Raw genomic sequence first — 20,771 nt, 5'->3', positions numbered from 1 at the left:
GCTGCAACTTGAATGGTTGCTGGGCTTCACAGTTACTATTTCATGGTTGTAATACCTTAGTTTTGGAATTTTGGCATTAGAGATATTGCCTATAAACAGGATTATATTGGGATGGCTATAAGATAAGCGCGGAATTTCATCTACCATGGAGCAGATTCTTTGATGACAATGTAATGATACGTTCTTTAAATGTGTCACAAACAGCTATGCATTTGAACCTGACTCGCAAAATTTGTTTTCTGATAAGCATCTATAATTTGCCGGCCACATCTGTAGTCCAGATGCTTTTATTTTCATTTTCCAAGTGTGTTTTGTCTCACTGTTATTCTGAAACTACAATGCATGGAGAGGAAAAGAGCCAGCTTGATAATAAATTCTGGTTTTGCATACTTCAATTTGGAATCAAAACATGGTGATTTAAAATAATAATAATAAAATGGTTCACTATATCTTTATACAAAATCTGCTCTCTCAACTTTCACTTGGCCCGGTGGACAATGTTGCCATGGCTTAAATCATATACGATTACAGTTCTTATGGCAGCATGTGTGCATAAGTTTGTTTCTTATATTAAACTATCATCTGCAGACACTTTTCAGCTGTATTAACCTGTCACGGTACAGTATCCCATGAATTCTGACAACTTTTAGCTAAAGGTAGGAAAGTTCTGCACAATTGCTTTGAATCTCATTGCTATACATGAAGCAGCAGAATTAATCATTTTTCACTCACTTATACACAGGCAGGAACTGTCATGTTAGTAATCTGAGCAAATACGATGGACAAAGGAGCAACTGTTATTGGGTTGAAGAGGCCAACTTTTATTGGCTCCAAGGGAGGGATGGCTCCAGATGAACTTACAGTAAGTATTTTCCCATTCAAAAGCACTGTTTGGCTGTGCAGGTCATTATCCTTAGCTGTTAAATGATATTCTTCCCTTGTATCTTCATCAAGTTTAGAACCTCTATGTATTCTAGCAAATTTTGCTCTTCGACTTTGATATTCTTGCAGTGTCCAAGTGCCATTCTTGGCAAAATTTTCAGTTGAAATGCTGACTTGAAATGTAGTGTTACCATCTAGGTTGATTAAGAGCAAAGTGATTCCTTGCTGTAGTGAAGAAAATCCAGGGTATTAGCCTAGTAAATATGTATACATTTGTCTGCCAATCTAGGTTCAAGAATTTACTCACAGTTGCTTTTGAGCAGTGAGCATAAGCTCTTATTTTCTTTGTCCCAGAGAAACTTGTGGACAGGGCATTTCTTCCCATCAAACGGTGCCACAGAAGAGCACTGAAAATGTAAACAATTAATAAAATGTTAAGAATGCAAATTTGCACTCTTAACACATCACATGCAAAAATCCTTAAATTCAACAAAGATTTTCTCGTTTGGAGATTGACAGACATATCTTTTGTGGATTTGGGTAATCAAGGATCCTTTCTCAGCAATAAACGCCCCTTTTTAGGCTAGACATAGACCCACTTCAAAGTAGAACATTATTGAAAATATTTTTTATGAATCTCTTTTGTTGTTTTACCCTTTGATTTTATTCAAGTAAGAAATGTGTCTTTTCTCTTATTGTTCCATTTTGTATGGGATGGCTTAGGTGATGTATGTTGAAGTTCCAGGATTACCTGTAGTAATCAGGATTTGGGACAAAGGTGGTGGTGTTGAGGAGGCCATAGTTTCCACCGATCAATGTTTGTCTACAGTATGTTTTTGTATCATAAGATGATGCCATTCCTAGTTGGTCCAGGTACCTATTTGATTAGTGTTAACCAAGATCAATCAATAACCAGATTTTAAACAAAATATAAGGCAGCAATCATCTGGACTACATTACCAGAAACTGAACACAAACGCGTTTGTGACAAGATTATGGCCACTGTTGTAAGCACCTCCTGCCTCTCCAACCCAAGCAACTGCCTGTGTCCCTGAACTCTTCAAAATTCCTTGAAGGCTGCTAAACATCTGGGAGCCGCCATCTAGATAGGATGGATCTAATATCTTGTCAATGAGATGATCATCAACACCTATACATAAGAAACTCAGAAAATTAAAATGCTTCTTCATTGAGTAATTTCAAGTGACTTTTAGGTAATTTTGAAGAGTTCAGGGAATTAGACTGCCACAGAATAAAGTACTATTACAATTTATGTACCTGGACCGAGGTTATAGATGTGTTGGGTGACTACTTGAAGAGATTTAGGAGTTTTATCTATGAATTTTGTAAACCAATTTGCATCAAAGAACCCTCCAGGTGCTAGGACTAGTGGCTTATCTTCAAAACCTGCATGAATGTTTTCTACTATGTTTTGTAGAGTGTTTATATCTGATGGATATTGATCTGCTGCAAGTCTAGTTCCAACTCCATTCCCACTCAGTTCATTTCCTGACAACCAGTAAAAAAAATCTTAAAACAAATTTAAACTGCAAAGTTATTCACACCCCCAAAACAAATTATTTAACAATTCTTACCAAGCTCCCAGCCATGAATTCTGTAGCCCTTGTTGACGGTGTATCTTATAAGAGATTTTGCATCACTTGGATCCCAAGCTCCAACAGCAGAACCATCAGAAGCTATAGTCCTGCCCTTTAGTGCATTTAACCCGAAAGTAACAACAGCACTGCATTTACAAATTAAGACAAAATTTTCAGACACTAATTTACTTTAATATGTTAACCCAGAAAACAGGGACACAAGAACAATATATCTTACCCAGCTTGTTTGAAAAAAGTGTTTAATTCATCCCATCGAGACATAGGTAAGCAACCTTGGGAGAAACCAAACATCTCTGAGCTATTCTTGACAAATGTATTGCATGGTTCACCTTGTCTCTCATATATGACTTTATCTTGCAAAGTACCCCCCATCCTAATTTTCAGTGGAGAGAAAGCTGCAACTCAATCAAAACTATGTTAAAACTTGTCTCTAAGTACGCAAAACTTAATGTTACCATGATTCTTACCTTTGATGGCATTTAGCAATATTGGGTTGGTAAGATCCTGCAAAAATTTTGAATAGAAATCGAAGAAAGGGATTAGATGCATAAAAAAGGATATAATATCCTGGAATACGTATATGGGATATTCTTCACTATCACCCCTTCTCTTCTCAGGCAGGCTTTTAACAACTTGTTCTCAGATAACTTATATGAGCTCAATTCTATGAGACCATGTGAAACATCTGCTTGAATTTGAAAGTTTCAACATTCAATATCATATAAAATATCTAGTTTCTACTGCTTTGTACAATCTGCATATAATGTATGCATATTCTTGTGAATTTGCTTTGTTGAATATGAACAAGGAACATAGGAGATCGGAGAACTAGACATGGAACTGTCTAAATAAGCAATATTTGACCAGAACTGGCAATGAAAAACTCAAGGTAAATCTTCAATTTGTATTTGCCAAAATCCTGCCTAGGAATTGGTTATGCAGATCAATTCTGCTAAGTGAGAACTCAAAACAACTAGAAAACTTACCAGATTAAGAAGGGAAGCTCTGCCCCAACTACAAGTTCCATAGTCACATTTATCAGGCGGCCACCAGTCTAAAGTAGCACAGATAAAATCATGGTCAGTTGCTCCAATTGAAGCTGTTCCATTGATGAAAAGAGTACCTTGTGTGCTCTGTGAAGGCACAAAGACTGAGCTTTTACTCACCAGGTAAAGCCAAACACACGAAATCAAAAACAAGAGACTGAAGAAAGAACCCATTAGATAAAGTAGTGTCTTCTGCTTTGTGCTTGTCTCTATATCAGCTTTCACGGTTGCCATGCAAGTCAGGAGTAGTTAAATGACAAGACTATCATTGGCTGCAGAGAGAAATTTTTTGTGTTAGAGATGAGAAGCTGAAATTTAATCATATTTATATGCACATAAAGAAAGTGATATAAAACAATAACTTAGAGCATCTTTTGGTGATATTTGGTTTTTTTTTTCTTTTTTGCTGATTAAGTAATCCAATTAATGCTGAATATTAAATATTGGCAATTCAGAAAAGGAATTGTGCTAATTTAGGGACTAGTAGTGGTAGAATGATTTGTATTTTATGGGGAAGGAGTATTTGCAGGGTAAAGCTGATTTCTTTATTAAAAGGATTAATTAGTTAGGAGATTCTCACCAAACAGATGATTAAAATTTTGGATGAGCCAAGCCTAAGCCAGTCCTAATGTATGCCATTGCCAAATCAGATTCAGAAAAACCTTCACCAAACCCATTCATCTTAGCAAGAAATGCATGGTGCCATGCGAATGCTACAAAGTAATTGATGAAGTAGATAATTAGAAAAGGTTAAGGTGTCATTTCAGTTTGATTAAGTGATAATTTTGACTCATGTAATCAAAGAAGTAATAAATGAAATTAATGGAGTCAAGTTGGTGATAAATTAATAATCGCATTGGGGAGGTTCTCTTTAGGTGGATACTGGGACATGGGTATGCATATTCTTTGCCTATTTTCCAGTCAAGTGCTCATGGTTTTTCCTTGGAAACATCGGCATGCCTATGGGAATATAAAATTAACAATTTCAGGCTTTGGTCATTGCATTTGCTAGCACTATATCAATATGTGTCAAATTTCTTGTTCTCTTTTAAGTTATAATAAACTCTCTCCCATAGCACAAGCCAGATAAGGTTTCAGAAGTCAAAGGTAAGAGTTAACAATTAGAAACAAGTGGGGAAGAGAAGATGTGGAGGAGGCAAGGGAGCTTCTTTTTATATATTTATTATTATCAAACAACTGTCGATCTACTTAACAGAATAATCCAATGAGTAACAAAGAAAAAAAAATTATTAATTAAGATTTAACTTCTTTGAAAATTATTTTAAAAAATTATTTACCTTGAACATTACAGACATATCATTAGCAATAATTTATCATTCCTGTTTCTAGCACACCATATGATTGATATTGGTCATTGGGGTTTTGATATAATTCAAATTAAATTTGATTGTAATCAATTTTAATTATAATTAGCATAATTATAATACATCTCATCCTCATATTAAATTTTTTTTTTTTTTTAAATTGATATGGGTTCTGCCCGCTATCGTCATAACAAAGCAATCAACCCTAAACCTAGCATAAAACATTGTAAAGAGCCTACAAAAGCCCAAAGCTAGGAGGCTTGGTTTGAGAACAAGGGTCCAAATTATCCAACCCTGATCCACAAGAAAAAAAAATATATATATATATATATATATATATATATATATATATATATATATATATATATTTCCAATGCCCAAAAAAAGAACCATAGTGTTTATGGGCTCCAAACCACATTCAAGTGACCCAGGTCATTGCCATTTCCATGCAGATGAGCGTTCAAACTAACAACTCGGGGAAGACGAGACGCCAAATGAAGGACAAAGAGGCAGCCATCGATAAATATAGCCATCAAACTGAGAGATTCCCCGACTAAAACAACCTCAGGAGGTGAATAGAACCCAAAATGAACCCAACTCAGAACCAAAAGGGAGCTAAACAATGCTTAAAGGAAGCATCACAGGTCAATTCAAGGGCTAATGCAGCAGAGCTCCGCAGCATATAAGCTAAAGGGATTTGCCATGGACACGGCTTAACCAACGAAAGACCCCCGAACTACCAATATCCCATGAAAGATTGAACCCCCGCCCCCAAAAGTCGGGTTTAGCTAGAAATCGATGAGAGTAACAAACCAGCATGCAATACCCAAGACCAAACAAAGCAACTTCAATCGTGGTAGGTCAACAGAAACTCTCTCAAATTAGCACCATATACCACAAAAATAACTCAAACAATATTTATACACATCACCACGCTCGAAGGCCTTGATGATTATTTATAAAAAATTATTTTTAAGAAAAAATTAATATAATTTTTTAAATAATCATGTAACTTTTATTTTTTTTTAAATATTTTTTTAAGTTAAAAAAAATTAAATTTTATCACTTATTATGTTTTCAAACATTAAAATTATAAAAAAAAAATCAGTTAAATTTATTTTTTATAAAATTTAAATTTTTTAAAACTTCAGATCTTACCTCTAAAATATTCATCACAAAAACATCTGAAAAATGAATAGAAAAGATCATCGGCTTCTTTTTCTTTGTTTTTTAAAATACAGGGCATGGGCATTGTGGAGAGTTGGACACGTTGACTGGTTCATTATTTAACTTTACCACATTGTCTTCTCTTAGTCTTCAGTTATCAGAAACTTCCACCACCAACACAAATTCAATTCTCAGAGGTTGTGACAGTTACTTCTTCGAAAGCGCCAAAGCCATATTTGGTATTACTCAGCAATGGCCACCTTTCTCAATTTTCTCTCTGCAATTTTCTTCCTCAGTCTCATTGGCCAAGGTAGGCAACTCACTACTCTACTCATGTTTCTTTGTAGAAATGGCTACTCTTTGATTAATTTATTTATAGTAATAATAATAATAATAATAAATTTTCATTTGCAGGCAATGGCCAATGCTACCCAGTAACTGATCTGAAAGTTTTCCAAACTCAAACAGGAGATCAAGTGGGAAATAAGCCACAATGGAAAGTGACAATCTTGAACGATTGTATATGTACTCAAATGAGTATCAAATTGGCCTGCAATGGGTTTCACAGCACAGAGGAAATTGACCCATCAATGCTGGCCAAAGCAGATGACACTGCTTGTCATATTAACAATGAGCAGCCACTCCATGGACATCACACCTTCAATTTCACCTATGCTTGGGATGCTATCTATCCCTTCAACCCTATCTACTCTGAAATTGCATGTTCTTAATTTTATATATATGTTGAAGGCTTGATTGCCCAGGACTGTACTGTACTGTATATATGTGTGTGTTCCTCATTTTGTGCTGCATTTGATCGTTGATGCAATGGGAATTACTTTGCTATTTTGATATCATTTGAATTTTCTCGAAATATTCTTCTTTTTCTCTTCTCACGATTAGTTTTGATTTCACTCTGTACACATAAAATATAAATTAAAGGTGGAAGAAAATCAATCAGATAACCTTAATTAGTATTAACTATCTGTTTATCTGTTAATGTTTATAAAATTTTTAAGAAAATTAATTAGGTAGGATAGTCTCATTATTGGTTAAACAAATGTATTACAGATTCTATTACGTGAGACTCATCAACCTACATCCCTAGAACGGAAAGACCCAATTATAGCAAGGCCCAACCCAACCAAATGTCCTCCGAAATTGCTTCGTTCAAGCACCAGAATGCGTGGATCACATTGGGGTTTTTTTTTTTTTTTCCCCCTAATAGGTTGAACCCTAGAAAAGTAATTTCTTCCATTTTTTTTTAAATTGCATACAGTAATCTGATTGAGTCAAAAGAATTAGTCTGAAATCAGCCATGACAGCCACTGTTACAACTCAGATATCCAATAATCCATATCAATGGTGTCAAGCCTCATGGAGTATATCCATTGCTTGTGATTTAATTCATTAAATCATTAGACTACAAAATTTAAGATCTCCATTAAAAAAAAAAAAAAAAGCAATTTAAAGTACACATTTAAAACCAAAGCATACAGCAATTCTATTGTAACAACCAAGTCAAAATGCTCAAATATTTAATTTCTGTATTGATACTAAATGAAAAGTTATAACCTGACTAAACAAGACAATAGCAAAACACATTCATTCCAATCCTTTCCTTCCCACCCATTCTCAAAATCTCATCTTTGTCCAACTCCAAAACAAACAAAAAGTAGCTAACAAAACAAAATCTTTTTCCAAGAGAACTTGGAATGCAGAAAGCTAGATTACTGGGAAACATTGAGCCATTTAGAGAAGCTCTCAAACTCCATGTAGTCACCATATGATATCATTGTCTGATACCATGACTTCCTTGCAGCCTTGATCGCAGCTGCCTCCTCCCGGTAAGTTCACAGGGGAAATGAAAACGAAACAGTTATTAACGAACCAGTAGAATTAACGCACACGTAATTGCAGTGATTTTTACTATCAAACTTCACCAACTAATAGAAGAAAAGAAGTTGGACATAATTCAATCACCTCAATTATCGTCGGGATTTTTATCAAAAGGGTGTAATAAAAAAAGAAATTATACCAAAAAAGATGAGTTTAAGAGTAATTATCAAAAAGAGGTGAATTATACTGAGTTTGACGAGGTAAGTGCGGAAAGCTAACTATAATAGTTTTTTTAAGGTCCGGACGCTATTTATAATAGCGTAGGCATTAAAAATGTTAAAAGAAAGCTGAACGCTATTCATAACAACATCCAGCTTTCCTTTAAATAATAAATAATAATTAAAAAAAAGTTTAAAAGTTGAATACTATTTATAGTAGCGTTCAACTTTTCTTTAAAATTTTAATTATTTTATTTTATATTTTAAATAAAATATAAATATTATTTTAATAAATAAAGTCATAATATTTAATATTATATATTATAATATGTTTATTATAAATATTATTTTTAAATTTAAAATTAAATTAAAATTTAATGAAATAAAAAATTAAAATTAAAAAAAATAAATAATTAAAAAAGTTTAAGAAAAGTTGGACGCTACTATAAGTAGCGTTCAACTTTTTTTAAAATTTTAATTATTTTATTTTATATTTTAAATAAAATATAAATATTATTTTAATAAATAAAGTCACAAATTAGTTTACTACATAGACCAACACTAAATGGAGCAAAAAAAGAAGGAAAAAAAAAAAAAAAAAAGAAGGGGGGGGGGGGGGGGGACGGGGAGGAGAGAAAAGCAATAATGATACATACCAAAAGAGGCATTTGAAAATTATTCAGCTAACAAACAGGCAAATAGGCAGGGCAACTGCATTCCACCTAAAATCAAGTTATTCAAATATAAAAAGATCATAAACAATTTGGATTCCTTGTGTACTAAACAAGAATTGGCATTCTATTCCAAGAATTGAATTTCACTCCCATTTCCAGAGGGAACCAAATGTGGCCCGTGAATGGAACCAAGAAACTGAAAAGCCACTTACATACACACATCAAGAAAATAAGCAGATGAACTAGCACAAAATCATGACAAGCGAACACATTAAAAGGTCAACTAGTATCCTTGCAACAACTAATACAAGCAAGATAGATGGAGACAGAATCATTTGAAATGTTATTGGCACCACATCTGTAGTAGAACAATCCTAAAAATTCGAACAGTGAGGAACAGAAGATTTTCAAGAGAATGTATGATAAAACATTTTCCAATTTCCACATAAACAATCGCTTGATCGATTTCGTTATAAAGAAGCACAACAACTAACTATATAATAATCGAAACAAACTAACAAAAGGGCAATGGGAAATCAAATTAGTCCTAAATAAATTGACCTACAGCAACATTTGCACAATAACCCTGCAACAATCATATTAATCATGACAAAGAAAGAGAGCACTGAATAGTAAATGATATACCTTTGTGACGGTCTTCCTCTTCTTGTCCAGCTTCACCTTGTTAGCCTTGACGCGCTGGACCTCAGCCAAAAGTGACATCCTCCTAGCAGTCTTAGCATAGGGGGTTTAGCTTTAGCATAACATTCAAATTCTTGAGAGGATTCTACTTCAATGTAGCCCTCTTCACCTCCTTCTTTATCGGCTTCACCACGGACTGCACCTCATCAGAGTTGATGATCCTAGCAAGGTCAGCATTCACCATCTTAGCTCTCGGCAGCACATAACCCTTCTTCTTCTCCGATGGCTTCTCAAATGAACCATAGATTGAGTCCAGATTCTCGAATGCAGACTTGGTCCAGATGATGAAACGTCCGAGATGACCACCAGGTGCTAGCTTCAGGACATTGAGACGGTCTACGTTGGCCAGCTCTACTCCTGGGATGTTCCTGAAGGCCTTAACCAACTTGGCTCCTTCAGTTCCATACACAACTAGCGGTCCCTTGCGAGAGATGTAGCGGCGGTTCCTCATTTTACCCTTCCCTGGCCGAATCGCGTGGCTGTCTTTGGCCTTCTCCGCGTCAGAATACGCCCCGATCTCCTTCAATACCTTTATTGCAGCTGAAGTTTTTTCGACGCTCTCTGCAGAATCGCTGATGACCAATGGCATTTCAGGGACAGATTCTACCTTATGCCCGCGAGCCATCACCAGAGAAGAGATAGCAGAGGCAGCAATAGCAGATACGACGGCGTATCTCTTCTGATTCACATTGATCTTACTGTGCCAGCGCCGCCAGATCTTCGTAGTAGCAAACATTCGCCCACCACGACACATGTTACCAAAAGCGCCCTGGCCAGCGCGGTAAGTACCACCACCGGGGACACGGGGGATACGGGATACGGCACGGCCAGTGCCCCAGGACTCGGCAGAGGTCTAGTGGCCAGCGAGCTTGGACACAGCGAAGCGCTGGCGGCTGTTCTTGGAGATGTTGGCGTGGACAAAGTTAACGATGTCAGGTCCGATCGAGGCCTTCATCACGTCAGGAGGAGCCAGAGTAGTGGAGGAGTCTGTGGCCATCTCATTTAGAGATGGAAGAGACTGCACAGTGACCAGAGGGCGTACGGCTGAAGTGTCGGCGGCAGCCATGGTGGTCGGCACGTGCAAGAGGAAGCGAGTGACTACTGATACCCAAGTAATGACATTTAAAACTTAATTTATTATATTTAAGTCCTAGGTTTACAAAGAATTATAAATTTGGAAAATATTTTAGTAAAACTACACCCTCATCCCAAATATTTGCATCATTTATAACATTTGCACCAAAACTTAATTTGGTAAACAATCTTTCCTAAATTGTTGACTCCTTATCTAAATTCTTTAATTATTTCTTATTTGCAAAAACACTCACTATTTTTTTTTTTTTTTGATACATTGGAAAGAAATCACTATTATAGTAATAGTTATTTCAATTTTAATTGAGAAAAATCTTTGTGTAGATTTAATATATTTTATGATTGTGGACTAATCCAATAATATCATGCCATATCATCTATAATTTAAGGATAATTATATACAATTTATATAACCTATCCACTCATCCATGAAATGAACATTAAATTTAACTCATTCCTGAAACGAACTTTGAATTTAAGCTAATTAAGTTTAAATCCTAATCCTAATTTAAATATACATAGAAGTTGATATTTATACAAGCAAACAGGGAGAATGGTTTGTTTATTCCAAGCTCTGGGGTTGATCGAGGGCAATGATTGGAGGGTTGGGAGGAGGAATGCCACTTGCGGTTGCTGGCCCATTTTCAACAGCTGGGGACACACCCCATTTGCCCTCAAACTCAAGAGGCTCAAAGACTATAACACCTCCATCTGTTAGTCCTATGGCAAATTGGTAAGGTTCTTGGGGATTTGCAGCTATCACAAGCGGGTATACTGTAGAACTGCAACAAATGAACAAAGATGGATCATTCAACGGTGACATATATTGGAAACAAAATTGATTACTAAGCCTAACAAGTTGCAGGGGAATTTCTAAAACATGGCATTGAACACGTAAGAGATCTAGCTTCTTCAAACATACACTGCAAATAGAACATAAGAATCAAGTACCTGACAATATCTGATTGAAAATAAGAGCAAGGGTTAATTTGACACCGCACTTCAAGATTGGATGCAGTAAATATGCGCAGAATTCCATCCAAGAAGCTACCATACACTAGCTGGCTATCACATGAGAATGTTGCATGAGAGATTGGTGCTGAAAATTCTCCAACAATCCGCTGGAAATAAAAGACAGAAAAAGGTTAAAAATGTAAACAACTAGTAGAAAGTTCTAGTGGGAGGATGGGAGCACAACGAAGTTAATAAGGCCATCACCTACCAAAAATGGCGTGTTTATGTTCTTTTCTCTGATTCAAATATATGTGTAAAGACTTTAGCAGTAGCACCTCTAGTTCCTCCTTGGCCTCCATATTAAGTTACCAATTACTAAATTTAAGCCACTAGATTTTTAGCTAAAACAATTTTGAAGTACTTAATTCATAGGAATGCACAATTTAAGTGCTTAACAAAACACATGTTCAGATTAGGATACCTGCTTTTTGCATTCAAGCTTTGTTGTTTCATATATGGCAAGCTGAGTCTCATGTACCATAAGGAAGTGGATCTGGTCCTGGTGAAATTGAACTTGGGTGTTTGACATTGCCGCAGGCGTCTTCCCTGCTGGAATTTGCACCGAAGTGTTCTTTTGTCTTTCCCAATTGTCAGAGCTCCACACAATAATCTGAGGGGAAAAAAAAATATTACTCTGTGGTCCACTTTGTTTGAATCCCTCTTGCAGTCTTGCCATAACCAAACAAATAGCAAAATATGGTATGGGAGTTATCATTTCTTGCAATAATAGAACGCTCTAGGAAGAATTTACATTCCTCATTTTTGTTCTATAAAAATTAGATGTTAACCTGAGCATCAGCCCCAGAGGAAACAAGCACATTCAGCACATGGGTGAAGGCAAGGCCAGTAATTCTCTTAGAGTGGCCCTTAAGCTTGCACTTAATCTACATAAAAGAAAGAAAATTGATGAAATCCCTGGGTTTTTTGTGTATTTGGAATTACAATGATCATCATCCAAAATTGTTGATACCTCATCCACGCGAACATTATAAATGTGTATTGTGGAATCATCCATGCCTACTGCAATTATATTATTATCTTGAGGATGGAAAGCAAGATATGTTGCCGCAGGTGGCGGAGACATGAATGTTGTCATTGTCTACAGTTGCCGAGAGGAATCAATAAATGGTTAGGAAAAATGAGATTCTGCATTTTCTCAAATTTGGCAGTAATAATTTTCTTAAGGCCTTTTTGGCTAAATGAAATTTCTGGATCACCTTAAATGTCATGGTGTTGAACAAGGAAATTTTCCCTCCAGATGCTGACATAATGTAGGAATCATTCTTAGACAAAGCGAAGCAGGGCACAGCCTCTTCTGATTTAGCATCTGTTAGATCATTGGTCATTAATGTGCCAGAAGATGGTTGCAACAGTTGAGGGTTAATCTTGGTTGTCACCTAGACCATGTAACACTTAGTTAACAAAATCATGAATTCAATTTTTCAATAAAGGAACTTGACTACAGAAAATGGAATCACAAGAAGGAAACTCTATACCTTCCCAATTAAATTGGGGTCTGTTCGCGTCCACTTCCAAAGTAGGTGAATGCCATTCAACGCCAGTGCCAAGATGGCAGAGCCTGAATTTGTGTAGATCAACCTTGCAATCTCCAATTATTAAGAACAGAAATTTATTTCATTTTAATGTCAGCACACAAAAGCTAAGCATCAACTAAAATATGTGGCCATACATTTAGAGTTTTACTATTGTCATACCTTATCTGGTTTAACACGAGCTGAGAGCCTCAGCAACCGAAGCCGGGAAGGATCATTAATCTCAATGAGCTTCCATGTCTTTGCTGGGTTTGGTTCTTCAGGTAATCTTGCTTTTACATCATCCAAGTTTCTAGTATCAACATTCTAGCACATGCAGGAATGGTATTATTTCAAAACTTCACATGCATAAGGCCAAGGTTAGGAAGAAAAAACATTGAGAAAAGACGGTTGGGTGGGGGGATGATTTCTTTTCTATACTTGAAACTCCAGAGGCCTTTCTGTTATGTTGATGAATAGCACTAGCCCATTGGTTGACATTCTCATAATAATAATAATAATAATAATAATAATAATAATAATAATAATAATAAGATAGGGAGACGGGATACTGACCTTTGTTAAAGTGTCGGATGCTATTCCAAGTCTAGAAGCAATAAGAGAATGGCCTTCGAATGTGCGCATCAAATGTAGCCCGTCAATAGTTGCCAAGATTTTGATTCTATGATCATTTGCAGAAACTGCCAATAAAGTGCCTTCCTTGTTGAATCGGATTCGTGGACTTGCCTTCAAGTAAAGAACACAAAAATACAGAGGTTAGATCTTCTTTTTTTTTCCCCTTTCGCATCAATCATATCACTATGGTATGGTTTGAAGATAAGAAAACTTACTGGTAGTCCTCCCTCAGCATCAATGGCTGTCAAGATATTGGGATTATCCATATCCCAAAATTTGATTGAGTAATCATCACCAACAGCTATGAACCTGTTCTTGCTAGTGTCAAATTGAACAACTCCCAAAGAACGTTTATGAAACCCTTGATATGTTCTTTTTATGGAACCTTCATTTTCATTCCATTCCACCATGTGCGACTCTCCCTCTTGACTTGTCCCACATGAAAATAGCCTAAAATGTATTCAATCAAGACACCAAATCAGTTTGTCTTTGAAATATAAAATTTAATTGCAGGGAAAATTGGTATTTATAATATATTATTGCCTGTGTATAACAAACCTTTTCCCATCAGAACTGTAGGCCATTGTGGTGCATGAGTGACCAGGAGCATCATAATCAACCCTGGATCCCATTGAATCATATAACCATGCCTTTATTTTTCCATCCACTGATGTTGAAAAGATAAACTGAGGCACAGCAGCATAAAACTTTAGTTCACTGTGTAAAACAGTTAGAGGAATAATTTTTCTTTTTTAGAAAAAGCCGTGTATCAGCAGAAAACTAAACAAGTCAAGAGTCCTTACATGAACGTTTTCCCTAGAGTGAGGGCATATAGAATGTACAGAAGCATCATGACCTTCAAATGTATACAGTTTTGCACCAGTAGCCACATCCCAAACCTAAAATTTGTAAAATTGATAAAATGTCATGACATCAATTCTTCTATGACTAACAATATTGCTAGCAATCTCATAAACTATTTAACCTTGATGGTCTTGTCATCACCACAAGTAATAACAGAGAGTTGCTTGTTGGGGTTGCAGAATGCTAGATCATTTACACTTCCAATATGAGCATCAATCTAGAAATTAAAGATGAACAACTTTTTAGAAACAAACTAAAATTGTTGTAAATATATCGGATAAAATGTGACAAAACTTACCTCCAAATGATGCCTGATATCTTGTCCACCGTAATAGGTGTATAACTGTACCATATGTTTGGAATGTGCAACTCCTGTACAATGAATAGCATGAATATATAATTGCTGAAATTGTAATCATGAGCAAATAAAAACATTTTTTTAGTCTATTTTTTGAATCTTACCAAATAAAGAACCATCAGGACTCCATAATATGCGTTTAACAGCAACACATGGATCTTTGATTATAGATGCCTGAATTTGGCCAAGATCAAAATACATTTTGAATTATTTTAATGAAAGAATCATTATCTTGCTCAAAATCTTAACTCATAGCTCAGAAAGAATTATACCTTCAGTATCATTGAACTCGCTCCAATATCCCATACCTGAAAATTTTTGGAGACCAACTTCTCCCTAGAACTAACTTCCCACAAGCTAATGTCCCCAATACCAGTTCCAACTAAAATCCATAAATAAAAATCAGTACAGCTTTACCAACAAAAAGGTACATTAAATTGTGGCACCAAGTTAAGAACTAACCAAGAAGTAGAGTTTGCTGAATAGGATGAAAGTCCATGCTTGTGGGAACAGAACCCTGATTTAATGTACGCGCCACAGTCTTGGGCAAGTCATCAATTATATTAAAAGCCAAGACATGATGATTTTGACCAGAATTATTTCCTGGCAACATTACCTGCAGAAAATATAACAGGTACGGAATATCAAATAGATAGAAAACCCAGATAATGGAATCATGTTCTTATGCAGTTAAGAGTTAAACAAACCCTATCTTGAGCTCCAGATATCCTTGGTCTAGAAGCATCAGAATCGCCGTGACCCTTTGACATTGCAGCCATACCTGAAAAGTTAATTATGTTAAAAATTAATAACTTCGAAGTTGATGATTCAGTGTACAGGTGTGAGTGTAACAAAGGAAAACTAATACCTGCATTTAGGCTGCTGAAACTTAATCCACCTCTAGAAACTACTGGATGAGTTGCAGTTGAGGGATTAGACATCCATGTGGTCAGAGGAGTCTGTACTGGTACTGGTGCTGACGTAGGTTGGAATGGCTAATGCAGAAAAGAAAATATAAGAGTCAAAAAGCCTGAGAATTTGTCCACAGAGAGAACATGATTGACTACAAAGTGAAATCAGTCCTGTACCCCATTTGCAACTATTGGAAGGAAACCTTCAGTTTTTGGAGCAGAACCTACGAATTGATTGCTTGCAGCGAAATGGGCATATGCATCATTGGAATTTCTACAATTGTGGTCCACAAAGAGTGTTCTTATATCAGGATTTTGCCTTGTATTTCCACAAAGGGAATGCTGCCAATTCAAGCTGTCATATTATATACCAAGATCAGTACATTCTTCATGGCTAATCAGAATTCCTACACCAAGAAACCAAACTTCAAAAATATATTATTGGGATAAAATGATAAATCATACAACTCCAAAGCTATACATATTTAACTGAACAGAAGCATAGGGCTTGCAGCATCCATTTGAAAATAAAAGAAAACTTCTTTCTTATTCCTCTAAGAGCCTACTTGCCTTTGGTTGATAAGCATCCGCAACCTTGAGCCTTTTATGTTAGGAAGTTGCAATTTATCACGGAAAAGTGGATTGGCCTCAATAAGCTTCTTGAGCTCAATCAGCATAATTGTTCTTGCTGTCTTTGTGTCCCTATAACTGGAGAGTTGATCATTTTCCCTGCAATGTGATCTAAGCACCTAGCACTCATCTACTTATAGCCAACAAAAATTGGGCATAATCAACAGAACAGTCATACCGGAAATTATCCAATGTGAGGAGTTGAGTAATTTCCTTGAATAAGTCTTCATTGAAAGAGGAAAACACCTTCAAATCCTTTGCTAGGATATCTACAGCCTTGGCTCGATCATGCCTATTCAATTATGGGATCTTAAGCAAGCACAATATCAAAGGTGAACCCAAATAATATATATATATATATTAAATTCACGGACTTACTTATCCAATGCCTCGAGATACTTTTGCTTGCGGATTTCGAAAAAAATCTTCATAGAGTAGCGGTTATCATCCACTCTAGTAAACCCAGAGAGATACTTCTCAACCTCATCCCAGTTGCCATTCAAGATAAGTTCCTCAAAGTACTTTACATTAAAAAACAATCCTGATTCTTGCTCAAGCCTAGCCAACAAATTAAACAAGTTTAATTTCATCCAAAGAAAAAACCGAATATTTCAGAAACCAACAATATATGCCTGCATGTAAATATAGCAAAAAAAATTTACTTGTGAACAGTTTCTTTCAACTTTTCTTCATCAAGAAACTGTAAAATTAGGAAGATGAGGTCTCTACTAAGAGAAGACGTCATCACAGCTGCCGGTCCTTATCTACGTAACCTCCAAAACAGAACAAATATCATCAAAAAAAAAGAAAAAAAGAGCAGCACACACACACATATATATATAAGACAATTTGGAAGCAGAAACAGACAAAGAAACAGCAAAGAGCCTTCATTTAGTTTGAGAAAAAGAGAGACAGAGACAGAGAGAAAACTCTCTTTGTTAATAATGAAAATCTCACACATATTTCGACTGAGAAAGATATAACTCTGCATGGAAGTCAAAATCAACATCAAGAAAAAAGAAAAGAGAATTCGACGATCGTACATAAAAAGACAGTTTGATTGATCAAGATCATTTAAAAACAGTACAGAAATTTCAGATACCAAAGTAGGACAAAATTAGGGTTCTTCACAGATCAGAAACAGTAAAGTTAGCTTTAACCCATTAAAACTGAAGATGCTCTAAAGTAGAGTACACATGGAGTTTTTAAAAAAATGAAATAAAAGTAAACCATTTGGCAAGACTTCATAGGTAAAGAGACAAGCTCACCTCTAAAAACAGAGCACGCAGAAACAGAGCAATTCTGCAATCTTCACCCTTTCTCTCTCTATTAAAAGCTCTCTGCTCTTCCCCAGAAGATGATTCTGCTTGAGTTTTGAAGGCGCTAGAGAGAAGGGAAATTTATATAATGCTGGCGGCGTTCTCGAGGTGTAAGTGACTGCACTTATCATATAAGTAGTGTAAACAAGAGCGATAACCACTCTTACTTATAAATGCTAATAATGGGTCCCGCAGGTAAAGCTCTTTCGACAGGTGTCTTCGCTTTGTTAAAAGAAGACAGTGACGGTTGTGGTGTGTCATCACGCTCTTGTTAAGCAAGTGCCCAAACAATCTCTTTTATGGAATTTTTATTTATGACACATTAATTTTATGATGAATTACAATAATGTATATGGACTTTGATGTTAATTACAAGTTCATCTCTGTAATTTTGTAATTAGATTAATATATGTTTAATTTTTTTTTATTTCATTTATATTTCAGCCGTTCCATATAAATGAGTTCACTTCCCTTTTTTATCCATCCCAAATAATAAGCTATTCTCTCTTTTTAAATGATAGTTTTTTATTAGTTTATTAATATGCAATTATTTAATATATATTAAACTTTTAAATTTTATTAATTTTAAGAATAATTTAATAATATCAATAATTTAATTTATAATAAAAAATAAGTGAATAGTATATTTTAAAAATTAAATTAAAATTGTTATATTTATTTTTTTAAATTATGTGAAAATAAAAGTAAATCTAGGATAGATGAAGCAACAAATTTATATATTAAATCATTTACATGTGATAATATTCTTTTCAAAAAATTTCCTTCATTTAATGTAACATTCAAAATCAGGGAATTTTTTTTCTATTTACTTTTCTTTATATTACCTTATCCTCAACGGTGACGGAGGCAGAAAAATCAAATTAGGTAGTCCAATTTTTATTTTACTAAATAGAGAATCCAATTAAAATATATAATTTATAAAAATAATATATATAAAATAAATAAAAGTTGATAATAAAATTTGTTTAGATAAAATTGACTTGTTAACAATATAATATATGTTTAATATTATAAATTTTTGAACTTAAAATAATTGATGGCTTAAAATTAAAAAAAAAAAACTTTCTGTTGGACCTAAGTGTCTTAACCCATGTTGTTTTGATGATAATAAATAATTAATATGCTACTAATATTCTTTGAAAGTGTCTGTGTTGAGTTTGTAGGCCCTAGATTCAAAATTATCAAATTGCTTCAAATCAATGTTAAAGAAAAGCAAGATAAGAAAGCAAACATTTATGGGACCTTACAATATAACTTTTATTTATTTTATATCTTGTAAATCTCATTTTATTAATTGTGTTGGCTCAAGTCTAGGTGGTACTAAGAATATCTTGCTCAACTTAGTGATGTGATTGAGTTATGGATATGTAGCTTGTGAATATAAAAGTGCAATTTGAACCATTTTTCAGGTTGGGTTAGTCCTAAGTATAGGGGAGACTCTGCCAGATTTTCGACACCACCTAGGGTGTCTTTGATCTTTTCCAAACTTGTATCGAGTCAATATATTAAATAATTACTATAAAATTGTCAGGTGAGCCGGGACAGCCTTCCTCCTCCACTCAGCTGCCGCAGTGACCTCAATTAAATCTGTGAGTAAAATATTAATTTTAATTATAATTTCGATATTATTATATGTTCAAGCATGCCCATGCATCACTTATAAATATATAGCTATGTAGTTAAACACTAGGCACGTTTTATATTGCATTCATAATTGATGAAGTGCCATGAATATTGTTTGTGGTAATTTGGAGCAGTGTGCGTGTGTTGGCGTGCGTGTGGTATGGTATTAGATATGGACAGGATGGGTAGACACAGCTTGAGAGACACCCGCTGGGACCCCGTCCTTTATAGATAAGTTGGGGTAGACACAGCGTGAGAGACACTCGCTGGGATTTCGCACTTGTTTTATTAAGTGAAAGTTCGGCTTGAGAGACACTCACTGACAGAGGTTGGATTAAGAGAGCTGTATAGGGGATCAGCTCCCATATATGTACTGTTTGTACAGTGTTGGGTGGGTGAGTGCTCCAAATTGCCTTTTTACTGCTATAATGTGGTTTGTATGAAAATTAATGATGGTGTTGCATTTCCATTCCTTATGATGCATTAGCTGTAGTTAGCTATAGAAATTATGGTTAAAATTAATATTTTACTATTTGAGTCGAACACTCACTCCTATTCATCCATTTTTCCATGCTACAGGAGGTTATTTGTTATGGCTAACCTGCTCTTCTTCTTTGCAGGTCCCTTAATAGTATTTAATGTATTTTGTTCAATTGAGTTAAATTTTAGAGTCCGCATGTGTTAGAAGTACTTATTTTTATTTTGGACCTGTATTATAAAATTTATGTTGGACCTGTAAAATTATTAACTGTATGTATGACTAGATTGGATGAGGGAGCTGAGCTCCGATTGGATTTTTGATATTATGAGCATGTGAAGGGTGAGCTGAGCTCTCCAATTTATTTTATATTGTGTTTACAGGTCAGGCGAGTTAAAAACTCCCCGTTGAATGGTTCATTTTATGGCCGGAGTTTATCCGGTTGAATTCTTAAAATTAGGCCCAAATGGGCCTTAGGATTGGGTTGAGAAATAGTTAGGCTTACTACGGGCCTTGAGAGCTTTAGGCTGACCTAGATCCTAGTGCCAGTCGAGCCCATGGGTTAGGTCATGATATTTTGAGTGTAAAGGGATTTGTAAAAAAGTAAAGGTTTGCTATTGTGGTGATTGTAAAGAGTTTATTTTTCATACAAAAAAGAATTTTAGTGGAGTTAGTTTTCAAGGAAAGCCTTTTCTATAGCCGAACCTTTATATATTTCTTGTGTTATCGTTCTTCCTCTACTTTTCTTTGTGTCTAAATTTCTTTTAGTCTTTAATTTTGTAATTAAAATCTAATTCACCCCCTTCTTGAGTTACTACAAG

General features: G+C 35.2%; 3 protein-coding genes, 1 long non-coding RNA gene and 1 pseudogene across 8 annotated transcripts; 2 read left to right on the top strand and 3 right to left on the bottom strand.

Annotated features, from left to right (window-relative positions):
- Positions 1-363: 363 nt before the first annotated feature.
- On the bottom strand, positions 364-3,805 carry LOC110672735 (heparanase-like protein 3). 4 transcript variants are annotated; one of them, XM_058129604.1, is made up of 10 exons: positions 3,668-3,805; positions 3,488-3,555; positions 2,969-3,005; positions 2,719-2,874; positions 2,478-2,626; positions 2,161-2,391; positions 1,843-2,032; positions 1,634-1,759; positions 1,190-1,289; positions 364-1,107 (listed from the first exon to the last, which is right to left on the bottom strand). In XM_058129604.1, exons 4-10 carry the CDS (start codon positions 2,871-2,873, stop codon positions 733-735), a joined length of 1,326 nt encoding a protein of 441 aa, XP_057985587.1. In that variant the 5' UTR covers position 2,874; positions 2,969-3,005; positions 3,488-3,555; positions 3,668-3,805; the 3' UTR covers positions 364-732. The 4 variants fall into 4 exon arrangements, with proteins under 4 accessions (XP_057985587.1, XP_021691291.2, XP_057985588.1 ...); XM_021835599.2 differs by having other exon boundaries at positions 2,719-2,896; positions 3,488-3,781; XM_058129605.1 differs by lacking the exon at positions 3,668-3,805 and having other exon boundaries at positions 3,488-3,585.
- On the top strand, positions 3,310-3,928 carry LOC131170505 (uncharacterized). Its single transcript, XR_009141241.1, has 2 exons — positions 3,310-3,390; positions 3,491-3,928. It is a non-coding gene; the product is annotated as an uncharacterized LOC131170505 (long non-coding RNA).
- A 2,156-nt stretch (positions 3,929-6,084) lies between these two features.
- LOC110672739 (uncharacterized) lies at positions 6,085-7,178 on the top strand. Its single transcript, XM_021835603.2, has 2 exons — positions 6,085-6,349; positions 6,454-7,178. The coding sequence occupies exons 1-2, from the start codon at positions 6,292-6,294 to the stop codon at positions 6,768-6,770; spliced, it is 375 nt and encodes a 124-aa protein (XP_021691295.2). The 5' UTR covers positions 6,085-6,291; the 3' UTR covers positions 6,771-7,178.
- A 1,996-nt stretch (positions 7,179-9,174) lies between these two features.
- On the bottom strand, positions 9,175-10,654 carry LOC110672709 (60S ribosomal protein L4-like; annotated as a pseudogene).
- Positions 10,655-10,993: 339 nt separating this feature from the next.
- On the bottom strand, positions 10,994-17,935 carry LOC110672707 (topless-related protein 1). Of its 2 annotated transcripts, none has more exons than XM_021835562.2 (25): positions 17,778-17,935; positions 17,172-17,282; positions 16,888-17,067; positions 16,688-16,801; positions 16,450-16,608; positions 16,057-16,234; positions 15,837-15,963; positions 15,676-15,749; positions 15,431-15,584; positions 15,241-15,350; positions 15,073-15,142; positions 14,909-14,982; positions 14,732-14,827; positions 14,550-14,645; positions 14,305-14,432; positions 13,962-14,196; positions 13,687-13,857; positions 13,294-13,437; positions 13,075-13,185; positions 12,796-12,975; positions 12,549-12,677; positions 12,367-12,462; positions 12,000-12,188; positions 11,516-11,685; positions 10,994-11,346 (listed from the first exon to the last, which is right to left on the bottom strand). In XM_021835562.2, exons 2-25 carry the CDS (start codon positions 17,252-17,254, stop codon positions 11,127-11,129), a joined length of 3,288 nt encoding a protein of 1,095 aa, XP_021691254.2. In that variant the 5' UTR covers positions 17,255-17,282; positions 17,778-17,935; the 3' UTR covers positions 10,994-11,126. The 2 variants fall into 2 exon arrangements, with proteins under 2 accessions (XP_021691254.2, XP_057985585.1); XM_058129602.1 differs by having other exon boundaries at positions 17,172-17,273; positions 17,778-17,928.
- Between the last annotated feature and the right edge of the window lie 2,836 nt (positions 17,936-20,771).

Source organism: Hevea brasiliensis, chromosome 11 (assembly GCF_030052815.1).
Source record: "Hevea brasiliensis isolate MT/VB/25A 57/8 chromosome 11, ASM3005281v1, whole genome shotgun sequence".
NCBI classification, from domain to species: Eukaryota; Viridiplantae; Streptophyta; class Magnoliopsida; order Malpighiales; family Euphorbiaceae; genus Hevea; species Hevea brasiliensis.
The sequence above is the reverse complement of the archived record's forward strand: the minus strand, read 5'-3'. Positions and strand labels throughout refer to the sequence as shown.